This window comes from Actinia tenebrosa, unplaced genomic scaffold, assembly GCF_029948245.1.
Source record: "Actinia tenebrosa isolate PJP-AT-01 unplaced genomic scaffold, QUT_ActTen_1.0 PGA_scaffold9__36_contigs__length_13948895, whole genome shotgun sequence".
NCBI lineage: Eukaryota > Metazoa > Cnidaria > Anthozoa > Actiniaria > Actiniidae > Actinia > Actinia tenebrosa.
Window position 1 is genome coordinate 5,940,003 of NW_028292586.1, and position 14,048 is coordinate 5,954,050.

At 34.9% G+C, this 14,048-nt stretch overlaps 2 protein-coding genes across 3 annotated transcripts in view; both read left to right on the forward strand.

Annotated features, from left to right (window-relative positions):
- The first annotated feature begins 373 nt into the window (after positions 1 to 373).
- On the forward strand, positions 374 to 3,861 carry LOC116308010 (uncharacterized). The gene is made up of 2 exons (XM_031718359.2): positions 374 to 445; positions 1,060 to 3,861. The coding sequence occupies exon 2, from the start codon at positions 1,120 to 1,122 to the stop codon at positions 2,422 to 2,424; it is 1,305 nt and encodes a 434-aa protein (XP_031574219.2). The 5' UTR covers positions 374 to 445; positions 1,060 to 1,119; the 3' UTR covers positions 2,425 to 3,861.
- Positions 3,862 to 4,694: 833 nt separating this feature from the next.
- The window catches only part of LOC116308009 (choline transporter-like protein 4), a 28,362-nt gene continuing 19,008 nt past the window's right edge, over positions 4,695 to 14,048 (forward strand). Inside the window, exons 1-9 of one of the 2 annotated variants that reach the window (XM_089024566.1) lie at positions 4,695 to 4,815; positions 5,382 to 5,414; positions 8,205 to 8,253; positions 8,920 to 8,993; positions 9,638 to 9,688; positions 10,160 to 10,184; positions 10,301 to 10,391; positions 10,964 to 11,062; positions 11,669 to 11,732. In XM_089024566.1, the coding sequence (XP_088880692.1) occupies positions 4,782 to 4,815; positions 5,382 to 5,414; positions 8,205 to 8,253; positions 8,920 to 8,993; positions 9,638 to 9,688; positions 10,160 to 10,184; positions 10,301 to 10,391; positions 10,964 to 11,062; positions 11,669 to 11,732 (520 nt within the window). In that variant the 5' untranslated portion in view covers positions 4,695 to 4,781. Of the gene's footprint in view, positions 4,816 to 5,381; positions 5,415 to 5,887; positions 6,089 to 8,204; positions 8,254 to 8,919; positions 8,994 to 9,637; positions 9,689 to 10,159; positions 10,185 to 10,300; positions 10,392 to 10,963; positions 11,063 to 11,668; positions 11,733 to 14,048 lie in introns of those variants that run through there. The other variant, XM_089024567.1, reaches the window with a different exon arrangement.

Consider the following 14,048-nt stretch of genomic DNA (forward strand, 5'->3'; position numbering starts at 1 on the left):
GGTCGAGAGGTCTAGCTGTATTCGGATACAAACGCTGATTTGCAGCACACGTCTTTTGGTACCCTAAAGCCGTAGCCTCTGGATTGATCTATTTTTCATGGCATGGCTATCAAGTAGATATTAGATCGAACGAATGGGATTGTAACCCCCCTCACCCTCTCCATACACATATACCACACACACACGGGAAAAAAGAAGGGGGAAAAGGGAGAAAAAACCCTTGAATGAAGGGAGGGGCTTGACAAACTCTACTCCCATGTGATAGCGCTTGTCTTTAGGTTAAACGCGAGACTCTACTCACATCTCGGGGAATCTGGGAAATGGGGTCCCTGTTTAGCTATCTCCAGGTTCACTCGTTCATGTTCAGTTCCACGTGAGTTTGAAGGTTTGGCGTTCCAAGTCGTTAAACAAGGAACCAAAATATTCGAAAAGCTTCTTCACCCAGGTAATAATAGACTATAATAACTTGCATGATATCTGAATAGATCATTCCGTAACAAATATTTGTCATTCAAGCCCGCTTTTTCTGCGTTTTCGTGAAAGACTTTGCCGGATTTCTGGAGTTGATCTTTGAACCGACTTTTGCTGAGCAAACAGAGCTTAGATATGAAAATGTTCAATGAAAATATTTATATTTCTATGTTTTATGGCATCTAAGAGCTAAAATGAATAATACTGGTTGATACAGCACACTACATCTCGATAGAAATAGTAGTTTGGTTGGGGTGAATTACGATATTAAAGATGGCCTCCTCAAAATCAAGGTGTCATGATCAAGACGTCTTCAAGAAACACATTCGCGCGCTTTTAAGCTTTTAATAAATAATTTCTTCGAGAATTTTCTTTTTTAATCAGCTTGAGAATAGCTTTAGAAAAGTATGGACTTGTAGTGTAGTCCTTTTTAATTATTTAAGCATTTTAGAATGCGAGCTTGGTATTCTGCTTGTAGGTTAATATTTGAAAACATTAGATCGAGGCATTTTGAAGTTGTAAGTATTTTGTCTGCCAATAATGATTTATTTCTGACTCATAGCTTAATAATTTCTAATTGCTTTGCAGGTTTTAACAAGTAGTTAGAGATAACTTAAAATAAAACCAGCACAAAGATTTAGCATCATCATGGCAACTGTTGCTAAGGAAGAAGAAAAACACCTCCAACAGCATTCAGATAAGATAACGATTCAGCGCGACCGGAGCGGACATTATGGACTTCACATCAGTAATATCTCAGCAGAAATAAACGAGATGGACTTACGCTCCTTATTTGAGAGTTCAGGATTCGTAAAGATATGCAAAATTATCAAAACCTATGATAACGATAGAGTAGCATTTGTAAAGTTTTTAGATCAGGAAGAAGCAGTTCGAGCTTTGAACAAGTTAAATGGCACTAAACTTGGTGGTAGTATTATCACCGTAAGGCCAGCTTATGAGTCTCAGAAGTCTAGAGGAAATAGGTATTACAAAGAACGGACTAACAGCTCCGAGTCTCTTTCAAAATCAAGGGATAGAAAAGGGCACCAGAATCATTCCGGTAATGAAAGAACAAGCCCAAAAGATGAAAAGACAGTAGATGAACAGAAACATCTCCGTAAGGATGAGAATTGTGATGTGTCTTATACATCACAAGATGTTAGGCATACTAACAATACTTCGGATATGAGTTCTGCGCCGACAAGTTCATCTGGGAAAAATGGTGTTCAGAATATACCGGGAACGAAATCCATTGAAAATACCAGTACACAACTAGTGTATTCAATAGCTACAGGCTCTTCTGGAGAAAACTATGTGCAGAGTGCAGTGCGATCTAGATCTTCTGATTTGGCACAGAGCAATGGCACGCCACAGTCGTATTCACAAAGACCAAATACAGCCCAAAGATTTGCAGGACCACAGGGGAATCATCCTGTAACAAGTAGTAACTCATCCCAAATGTTCTCTACTGGAAGGCCTTCTCCTTCAAGGGGATGTAGTTATCAAAACTCATCTATAACCAGCCCTAGACTAGTAGCAACAGCCAATAACGATGCACAAAATGGATATAATTACCCTGGTGGAGTAAACAACAACTATTATCATAGCTTATCAAATAATACCCAAACAGGTAACCCGTACACAATGCACAATGGAACACCCAGTTCACAATTTAGTCCAACATGTGAGATTTCAAAGCCCATGAGAGATTTGAGCCTCTCAAATCCTGGTTCGATGTACGGCCCTTCTAATGTTTCAAAATGGTCCGTAAAAGATGTAATCAATCATTTTAACATCCAAGAAGAATGTTCTAAAAGTATGGTTGATTTTCTAGAGGAGCAAGAAATTGATGGGAATGCGCTCATGTTATTGGAACAGGATTCACTTCTTCATTTCATGAAGCTTGGGCCAGCTTTAAAGCTGTTAAACTTACGAGATAAGCTAAAACATTGAGTTTTGTATATATGACTTTTCTTGTTCCATGCAATGTGCCTCATAGACTGCATTATTCAGTTTGTTATTGGATAGTTGGTTGTTTCAAAATCAAAATTACACTCAAATTATAGCAAGCTACTACAGACTTGTAAGACTCCATGTTTATCAGTCGGTTGTGTTTAGTTGGAATGTAGTTGAGCTTATCGTTACTGCTTGTTTTATGTTTCTATGACCTAACCAACTACAAAATGTTAGGAGCTGTTTGGTGTTTTGGCTACCACCATTCAAATTTACAGCTGTACTTCCTGACTCTTGAGTCGGTTAGGTCACAGAAACATGAAACAGGCTGTAATCTGCAAATTTTGCTCTGTTTCAACTGTTTATCATTTTTCATCATATCAAACATAGGCCATTTCTGGGTTTGATAAGCAGGATGCAAAGGTGGTCTAGCTTCGGTACAACATAAACCATGTAAAACATGATGAACAAAAGATGTTTGTACTGAATCTACACCACAATGTGCCTTGTTCACTATCTGAGAAAAAGTCTATGTCATAGAGTTCAAGACTTGAACTTATTTTTGAATACATTAACAGAAAATTTAAAATGAATATTGAATGGAAAAATCAAATAACCAATTGTATGTTGCATTCTAGGGGACATGCTTCATATTATTCCACTGTTAAATCTTGTCCCTCAAACAATCCCATGATGCTCTGCAAGAGGCCATACTTCGAGTGCTTGCAAAAGGACACTAGAAATTTTAGATAAATGTATTTTTCATTAGTTACACAGTTTCTAAATTTCAAAGTCAACTTTTTATGACTTTTAGTGGCTTAAAGATTATTATTAATTCGGTGGGTTCTCCATGCATTACTTTGTGTATATATTGTTGTGTTTACCAATATTAAGAAGCTACATATGGATCTTTGCAACTCAAACCAAGAATCTTTATCTCGAGGGACTAACACATGGTCTGAAATGGTAAAGAATAATAATATAGCTAAAGACTCTAGTCTATTACTGCCCAAGATTCATTAAAGTTTCTGTTTTTGAATGGTTTTTATAAGTAGTGTGTTATGTGCTGTACTGTCAACACTTCACAAGTTTTTAAGTTTTCTTTGACACCTTGTCAACTTTGAATACTCCTTATTGCTAACCATTAGGCCGTTTGCATGAAGGCGTCGTTTTATTAACACTACCAAAATGCTTTGCAAATTATGTTATTGAAATTTCTATTTCCTCATGAGGATAGTGACAAACTTCACTTTGATGTTTTTAAAGGCAGAGAATTGAAATGTTAAAGTATTCATGGTACAACACGTTGCACTGTAAAATTTAGCTACCTGGAAAAAACTTAATTCACTGAAGTTTTCGAAGTTAATTGGAAAAAAATGAAGTTTCACTCTGTTGCTTTATTGGTTAAGTAAGAACGTTTCTCAAAGATGTATAATAATTTGTTGTTGCACTATTTTTCTAATAAAGATTAATAATCATTGAATAATTGAGCATTACTGCATCAAAAATCTTATAAGAAATCTCTCCACTCCCTCTTGTCTCGTACAGTCCACTTTCCTTCTTTTTTTTTTTAATTATCTTTATTCCATCCATCAAAAAAGAAAAAGGAAAAAATATTTACAAATACATAAATACATATATAATATAATTTCATATCTTTACAACTTTCCTTCTATTCATTTTACTCTATGCGATCCTATTCTGTTCCATTCTCTCCTGTTCTATTTTCTTCCAACTCATTCTATTCTGCTCTATATTAATCCATTCTAGTCTACTGTAATCTGTGATATTCCATTTTTTCAATTATATTCTGTTCAATTCTGTACCATTCATGTTTTATTTTGTTGTTTATTCATTTCTAGCTGTGATATTTCATTTTCAATAGTAAAAAATAGTTTTAATGTTCTACACCAAAAAAGCATGGCATTGCAGATATGATTTATTGCCATGGTTACTGAGCTAGAGAAAGTTTTGTATGGCTTCACTCAGTATGCTTCCAAATATTTTTACACCTTGAAAATTAAGAGTATAATCATAACAAATTTGCAAATAAAAACAGTTGCATTTTCATATTTCACATTTCAGTTCTTAGTCAAAATGTTTGTTAACTTTGTATATCTGCTACTAATCATTGCATTTTATCACTCTCATTAGAGTCTAGTCTAATCACTATCATTCAATCTAAAGTCAACAATGCCATGTTTATTCCCTTGATATTTTAAGACAATTAATCAGTAATGCATGCTTATATTACCAGGACATAAAAGTAAAATGTGATTTGCATATAATGATAATCTTACGGTCTCTCGAAACGCAGAGGTTGCAACGCGTAAAGCTCCAGAAGATTACGCTGTAGAATGGCAGACTCTGTAGAGGGAAAACAAGCCAAAGGTAAGCAAATTTACAGTTAATTGCCATAAGACTGAGTCCGCGCTTCGTGTTTTTTAGGGGTCCAGTTTTGAAACAGCATAAAAGTGACCTCGAACATGGAGCTCCAGCTTGAAACAGTTGAAAGCTTCGGTTATAATCTTAAATCCAGAACCGGGAATATTGATTCAAAATAACAGCAGTAAGATATCTGCCCTAGCTTCAGACCTTAGTTTCTGCTAAGTTTTTTTCTTGCATTTATAGTCACTTTATGAATTCAAACCGATATTTTTAGTTGGAGTACACCCTAATTTATTCAGTCTAGCTCGTAAACTCTTTAAACCTTGATTCCATATTTGAAATCCTTCCTAACTTATTTGTGGTATTCTTATCTATTACAAAATATATCTACATGGCTATTAATTCCTTGAAATTTTTATTCTTTGCTCTGCAATAAAAGTACAGCAAATCTATCTTATTACGTGTTCATTTTGAGGTTTCTGAATCTTGCGTGTCATCATCATAATTATTCATCTTTGATTAATTTTTAAAATTTAAGATTTGATTTTCATGTTTATCTACTTTAATAGCGGAGAGTTTGCAGCTTTTGAATAAAGTGGATGGTAAGTTTTGCGATAATCTTCATTGCATTCACTTTTTTTATTAAAACCTTTAGTATTTTTTATTTTTGTACATTTAAAGCCGTTTCTACATGACTGGACTTGTGCATTCATGCTCGAACTCAATATATATTTAGGAAGGGGAGTGTATTAATTTTTGTTAAAGTAAAAAGAATTAATATAGGGCATAATAAACGAGAGTCCAGAATTGAAGGGGACCTCATCCCATTTCCCAGCCACCTATTTGACCAAATCCCATAGTCCCAGCCTGTATTTTGCCTAAATCTCAATCCCATTCCAATTTTAATTGTTTTTTCGCTTGTGTATTCCATTCCCAATGCATAAAATCGAACCAATTTTCCCAGTTGTCCAAAAAGGCGAATACAAAGACAGCCCCTTCCCACCCACCCCCCCCCCCCCCAAAGTTTTGTTACTAAGAACAAAGCTTTCACAAAACACTTTGCAGGTTTGCGGTTCAAGATAATTTGAATGGTTTGGTTCAAACCTCGAAGTGCTCTGAATGGCTGCTCTTTTATTTATGTTTTGAATGAGAATATCTTCCCTTTTCCCATTGGGTCTTTATTAGTTATAGTTAATTAATAATTCAAAGCTGTGAATAATGATTAACCCCGAAGTCTCTCAGTTAAAAACAAAGATGGCAGATGAAGTAGACTTAGGTGAGTCACTAAATACATCAAAACAACCTTTAAAATACTGAATTTAACTATAACAACCTAGTCAAAGCATACTTAAACGTAGTCTATCTTATTCTTTAATTTCATTTCGGGTTTAAGCGTCTGTTTTATTCATAAATTGTTGACAAGTTTAGTACCGTAAGCTTATTTTGACTGACTTGACATCGATGTTTTTTTTTCAACACGAAACGATAAACAAAGTTCAGTTGAAGCCACTGTATCTTATCTAAAGCCAAAGATATCCACAATACTTAGAAGAATGAACTTGGCATAAATTCTGTCCTGAATTTTAGCTAAAGTAGTTCAAATTCTTCCAAGTGTGGAAAACACGAACGTCTAAAACTTAGCTTCATGTCATATTTACCTGTCGTACTTTAACTCCTTCGTTGACGATTTCCTTAAATTTGGCGTAAAAATTTTGAGGTTTAATATTTATTAACGAATTCATTCTGTTTTTACATTTCGCATTCATAGATTATGGAATGTGTTTTTCTTTTCTTTCGCCAAACCTTCGTTTATTAAAAAACGTTAGGCTACAAGTAATCTCCAGAAATAATGAGAACACGTTTGGAGCTAAAAATGCAAGCCTTATTTTAAGATCCAAGCCTTATTTTAAGATCCTGAGGTAATTCTTGGAATTCATTCTGCAGAATAATATCTTTTATAGCTTTGTACCTAGGTTGAACTTTTGAGAGCTAAATAAATATAGATTAATCTGGTTGAATATGAAATGTTTTATTCAAATACAACAAATCCCAGAACTATATACAAATACTTATTTATTTCATTGCTTGAATTCATTTTTCATTAAATGAGTAAAAGAACAACATCTACGTTTTGAAAATAAATTTATTTTCTTAGATACACTAGACCATTTAATAGAAAATGTTTCATATTATTAGTTTGCATAATTTTATTATCATGTAAAAAATATTCAAGGACTGTCTGACACCTAAATCTTTTTTATGAGATCCATATGCCATAAAATTATATCCATGGAACAATTACTAGCAGAATTGAACTCTACATTGCCCTATTACTATCATATGTATAGTGTTTAAAAGCATTTACAGGTAGTTACACATCTATTTAGTTTTAAAATAGCCAAGAGTTCACTCAGGTATGAACCAAGCAGATGCCATACTGGTTTTTGTTCCAATGTTTTGCTCCAGTAGAGTGAAAACAATTCATCTGCGAAACAGTAATTACTAATAGTACAAAATAGTGCTAATTAAACAATAGAAAACAATGGAATTTGCATGAAATTGTGCTATTTAGTATTACTAAAATTTCACGGTTATATTGTTTGCACTCTAATATGTACTATTTTGTACAAAATAGGTGTATTTAGACAATACATCTTTGCTTTTGTTTCACAGATATATGGCACACAGTTTATGAATTCAATTAGCAACAGCTAAATAAACCATGATAAACTATATGTTATTTACTGGCCAGAAGGTCCGGATAGGGAAAAACTGTGCTCGAGATCTTGACTATACTGACCGAGGCCATTAGGGCGAGGTCCGTTTTCGAGACGGAGGGCACAGTTTTTCCCTATTTCGGACCGTCTATAGGACGGTAAACAACTTTTTAAAATTTTTCCTGTATTTTTTTGTTCGTTTTTGTAATCATTTTGTGTTGTCGTTTAGCAGCAAAGGATACCGGACTGCGCGCGCGGGCAGATACTGACAAAATACAGCCAGCTCAAACAGCCAATCAGAAGGCACCATTTTTTAGGATACCGGACCGTAAAAAAATAAATAAATTTTTCTTTTATGTCATAAGATAGGGAGTAATTTTTGAGTCTCCCTTAAAGCAGAGGCTAGTATTTATGTGTATGACACACACACTACAACTAGATTTATAAATACTCTCAAAACTCTAAGCTATTATTAAGTGAATGAGCGTGCAGTCATAAAATTGCATGAGAGGGGTACGTCGTATAAATTCATTATCATCGAATAACCTAGGCATTGATATACATACTTCTATATGTTCTTAATAGAACATATTCCAACATCATGGACAGACTGAGAACATTTAATCCACTTGTGAATTAAAATCTAACTAGTCTGATATCTTTATCTGATTGTAGGCAAGAAGAGGTCACATGATCCAGCGTTCAAAGGACCAATTGAGGATCGGTAAGGCAGTCACTCTTACCACAATAAGCTTGGAGGCAATCCAATTTAAGTTCTGAGAAATAATACTCTTATTGATATTACTCACAGTTATATGATCCCAAAAAAGGATGAAAGGGTAGCGGCTTCTGTTTGTTCCCTTGAGAGCTAGAGTAGCAGAAGCAATTATATTAAATTGAGCTAGAATGGTAAATAGTGTAACATAACTAACAGCTAAAGCAACAAGCAAGAGGCACAAAGCTTGCAAATAGCAAGCAGAATGCACAGGTGTTAAGTGTCCTATTGTATTTAGCACCTACCTTAGGGTAAAACTTTAAATAAATAAACATAAATAAACGAAGAAAATAATAAATAACAGATGACGATTAAAAGTGGTTCCACAGAGCAGCTCTTCTTCTACTGGATTCCGATTGGAATGAAATAGAAGTTGATTTTTGTGGAGGTAGGGAAACCAGAGACCCTGTTTATAAATCCTCAAAGCACAGGAGAGAACCAACAAACAACTCTACTTGTCCAGGAATTGAACCTGTGTTGCATTGGTGATAGGTTTAATAGCGCTGACTCACCACTACGCTACCCACATGCTTCCATGACCATTACAAATATTAATGACAAATGACCTTATCTTTTCCCCTGCTATCTCAAAATTACATTTGAATATTTTTCTAGATCATGTACAGATATCATCTGTTGTATTCTCTTTGTGGCCTATATCATTGGCATGGTGGTCGTGGGAATCATAGGTATGTATAATTCAGCTACTACGATATGTACAGTGAAATCCTGTGCAAGACTACACTTTATTATGATGCAGCACATTGATCTTCCATGATCCTTAGGTCTTAAATATCAATAGGTGCATGACAATAATTATTGTAATATAATTATTATAAGCTTGTGCAGCTCACCCTCCACGGGTATTTATACCTTATTTAATCAAGTCCCAACAATAATTGAGATACTTCAGAACTTTGCCATAGGACATATCCCCTCCGACATGCTGGTCTTAATCTGTGTGATATGATACTTTAGTTAATATTAACTATGATGATACTGAATACCATAATTTTACATGTAAACTACCCAATGTATTGTGATTGACCCAATGTTAGTTTTCATGATACTTACAGTATGCAATTTATCTAGATCTAGAATGATTTCAATGGGGGTAGCTAGCTGTTACCTAGAGAGCCTGTATAATATAGTTTCCTATTTAGATTTCACCTAACTCCTAAGTACCAAGTCCACTTTCTCTGGATCTGTGATTGCAGTGTTTATGGAATAAATAATGCCTATCCCACAGCCATCAGATTTTTTGGGATTTCAACATAATTTGATAATATGAAATTTTGTTTATTTATTTTCTTTTTTTCTTGCATTATTTCAGCTTTCATTGAGGGAGACCTCGATCGGCTTCTTCTTCCAACTGATTCACAGGGTAAGAAAGAATAAATAAGAGTTATATACACCTAATTACAAGAACACTTGTCAAATCAAAAATGATTCACATGTCCCTATCATTGCAAGCTCACCGTTCGTCTCGCTTCGATGGAAAGGCATGGCTACCTTTCAAGATGGCGCAGGGAACTGTGAAGAGGACTATTAATCTTTATATTTATAAAAATAAAAGAATTTTGTTTCAACATTTAAAATTTTAAATATTTAAGTCTTTTATTTTTTATTTATTTATTTATTTATTTATTTTATTTTATTTAAATCTTTTATGGCCAATGCATTTTATTTTACAGCAGAGTACTTTCATTATTTTACTGTATTTTTTAAGTTTATTCTCTGCTTTGGAGGTTGGACATGGGTCTATAATTATAATACATAAATTGGTATTGCATTGCTTATTATAACTATAAAACGTTTAACTGAAATAATGTCTGTTATTATCTTATATTTTTAGGAAAAGTTTGTGGAAAAGACTATCCGTAAGTATTATATTTAGACAACTGCTAGAAAGTGTAATTACTTTTAAACGTGTGAAGGTGCTAAGTCACTGATAAGCGGAAAATAAAGTTTTAAAGTGATGTTTTTATTGTTGCAGCAATCAAAAGTACTTGGTGTTTTTTGACCTCACCAAGTGTATCAAGTTTGATATCTCTCAGCTGTCCTCACCATCTTGCCCAACACCACAGGTAAACACTATAAACTAATTGTGATTTTGAGACGGCAATACCACAAAATATTGATGGCTAGTTGGGAAAAAATTTATTTCGTATTGGGTGGAGTCGTGAAAATTTTCTTCAAAATTTGAAAGAAAACAAATTTTGGGAGATATGTAGCTTTTAATTTTCCTTATCCTTTTACAATGTCGCCAGGAAAAAAAATTGTCATAAAAGTTGTAAAAGAGAAGAAGAATTTTTTTCAGAGAACCATTGCATCATGAAAACAGACCTCAATACCGAAAAAGTGCTATTTTCGCCGTCAATCAAACACTATTAGCCAATCACGTGTGGTAATTTTAAGACAACAATACCATGTTATATTGACAGCTCTCTCTCCACCAAGATTATAGGACAATCATGATACTATATTTAAATTCAATTGAATAGACCCTTTTGAGTTCCAAATTCCAAGAGTAATCTCTTTCTAAACGTCTTACTAAATTCTGCTTTTGACTTTGTTATCTGGTGTCTTGTGTGTATTTAATAATTATTAATGAGCTTTAGGATAATGTACCAATGATATTTCCTTTCATCCTTGCCAGGTTTGTGTCAGCAAATGTCCAACAAAGAATGAAGCTGGTATCACTGTCAGTTACGAGAACATGATATGCAAGCCAGGGATAGCAAAACCAAACACTACAGTTAGTAAACATCAAAATCATCTTTTTACCAAGTTAAATTTAATGGAAGTTAGCAATAGCTTGTTCATCTCATCCTGAATATATGTAATCAATTTTTTCCATTTTTATTCATTTGAAAATTACCACTCTCTTCATTGCTATGCACTGATTGAGACAACAGTCACAACAGGAAAACTGGGCGATACTGACTTCCGTCAATCTAATAAATTGGTTGGTACCCATACTGTGGTTTCAATCAGCGCGTAGCCGTGAAAAGAGTGGCAAACCTTTTGTTTACATAATTATAATTCTTTGATAGACTGGATAAAATCGAGGCCTCTCTGCCTCCTTGGTTTTGGATTTCATTCCTGTTTTTGGTATCACATGTTCTTAAAGCAGAGTTTGCAGTATTGTCTTCCTTGTTTTAAGTTTTTTCAAGCTCACATCCAATATTGAACCACCAGATCGTTCGGACATATTAAAATATTTACACATGAAAGAATCAATCCCAAGGTTTCATTCCCAAGAGTAGCCCCACATGGTCTGAAATGTGCACAACAAACGATGTATCTAAAGAGGTTCATTCAATTCTCTTGTCTAATTTATAATATTTTTTTTGAAATAAAGAGCGAAAGGACCACTCTGATCAAGGAATCAAAATGTGCTCCCTACTACCTAGCCAGCGCACCAGGTGAAATATTACATCTTTAAAAAATATACAATTATTAGTTATATAAAGGATATTACATGGGCACGCGGAGATACAAATTTTATCTTCGAGTGTTCAATTGATATCTCGATCACCAGTGAGCGCAACGAATGAGCGAGATATCTTAATTGAACACTCGAAGATAAAATTTGTATCTCCAAGCGGCTATGTAATGTTCTGTTTATTATACAGATATCGATGAAACTTAAATAAAACAAAAGCTCAAAAGCTGATTCAACAGCAATATCTTCACATGTGAAAGATATGGTATCTTCCACTGGTGAAAGATATCAAGTTTTCGACACTAGAGAAAACCTGGTATTTCATCGATATCTATATAATAAAGAACGAATATTCACCTAAGGGAAAGTGAATAATTATTGAGTGACATAGTTATAATAATAATAATGGGGTGCTTCTATAGCGCATTTCACATGGTCTCAATGCGCTTTAATTTAATGACCAGTGGAGGACTTTACGGGCTGCATATTAAGGCGCTAGTAGCAGCCGTGCAGCTTACAATCATGAGTGATTTGTTAGTAGATTAGTGTTAGTGTGGAATCGTTCCCCTCTATTAACTATGATATTGAGGAATGTTTACCAAGCCTTGAGTCTTCGAGCAGTGAGGTAAATATTCCCCAATATTCACTGAGCCTGAGGAAAATAATTGTTTTAGTATAATATACTATATTAAATACTTGAATATCATAGAAAAGGCGAGCTTCAAGATTAAAAAACCTTTTATTACTTCTGCTCTTGTAGATTTTGGAAAACTTCATAATCTATATGTTAATTAAGTGTATGCTTCATCGAGTGTATAAGCAGATTAAAAAATCTGCCGCAGTTGGGTTCTTGCTTAACTTAACATATAGATCTTTACTGAGTGACAAAAACACATTTCATAACTTCATAATCATCGCTAGAGCAGTGAATATCCTGACTCAAAATCATAGTGCTGTGGTGGCTTGACCAATAACATGTGTGCGAAACAACAACAACAACAACAACAACGTTTTATTGTACCTAGAATTACATTCATATTTACAAACAAAATTACATAACTATAAGTACAGGCCCTAACTAATAACTATATTAACCTATATTAATATTGTTGATATTATTGTCATATCATATACTTTACCTAAACAAATCTTGTTTACCAATACTATGTTATTTCATACACCACACCACCTTACACCACACCACCTTGCACTACACCACCTAACACCACACCACCTTACACTACACCACCTTGCACCACACCTCCTTGCACTACACCACCTTACACCACACCACCTTACACCACACCACCTTATACCACACCACCTTGCACCACACCACCTTACACCACACCACCTTATACCACACCACCTTGCACCACACCACCTTGCACCACACCACCTTGCACCACACCACCTTGCACCACACCACCTTACACCACACTACCGCCTTAGACCACACCACCTTGCACCACACCACTGCCTTATGTAACCGGCGGCAAGGCGCTCAGCTATGAATCAGATTGCAAGTGGTTTTGACAAAAGAATTTATTGAAAAATTCACACAACTTTACAATACATGAAAAAAAACGGGAACGAGATTACAGGATATCTCTTTACATCGTAGAGAATTCCTTGTCTTGATATGTGCAACGTCTTCAAGAACTTTTACTACACTGATTTAAGCTTAGTTTGGGCCTATTTTTATGGAAAAACCTGCATTCTTAAGACCTTACACATCCTATGCAATGTTGCACGCCCTAGGCGCAAACAGGATGTCCCAAACACGAACTTACGTAAACAAGCGCCAAACCTAGGCATGACTCACTGTAATGTAATTACGTACGGAAATTATTTCTTGCTTACGCATTTTCCACGCAAACAGTTAACTAAAGAATTACATTCCTATGTGTACACGAGGCATTCCTAATTAAAAATATAGATTTATGACTAAATAATTACTGTCCAAAATAGTGTCTTTTGACTCTGTCACACTTGCCCCTCCTTTTCGTTTGCTTTGTCCTCGAGTAAATTCAGGAACAATGATACGCAGGTGGACTCGTCAGTGCTGAAGTGCGGATCTTGGAAGATTATAGAGGTTGCTGTGTTGGCCTGCCGTTGTCCTTGTGGAATGTCGGAGTACAGGTGCAGCCAGTTCTTCCTCAGACGCATCATCACTATCATCATCATCATCAGGTTCAGCTGGTTCTGTCATTGGTTGAAAGGCGATTGTCATTCCTCCAATGTCATCTTCTTCATCTGATGATTCTGGCGATGCAGTACATGTTTGTCTAGACCT

Coding starts and splice junctions, on each gene's coding strand:
- LOC116308010 (XM_031718359.2), top strand. CDS start 1,120: ATGGCAACTGTTGCTAAGGAAGAAGAAAAACACCTCCAACAGCATTCA.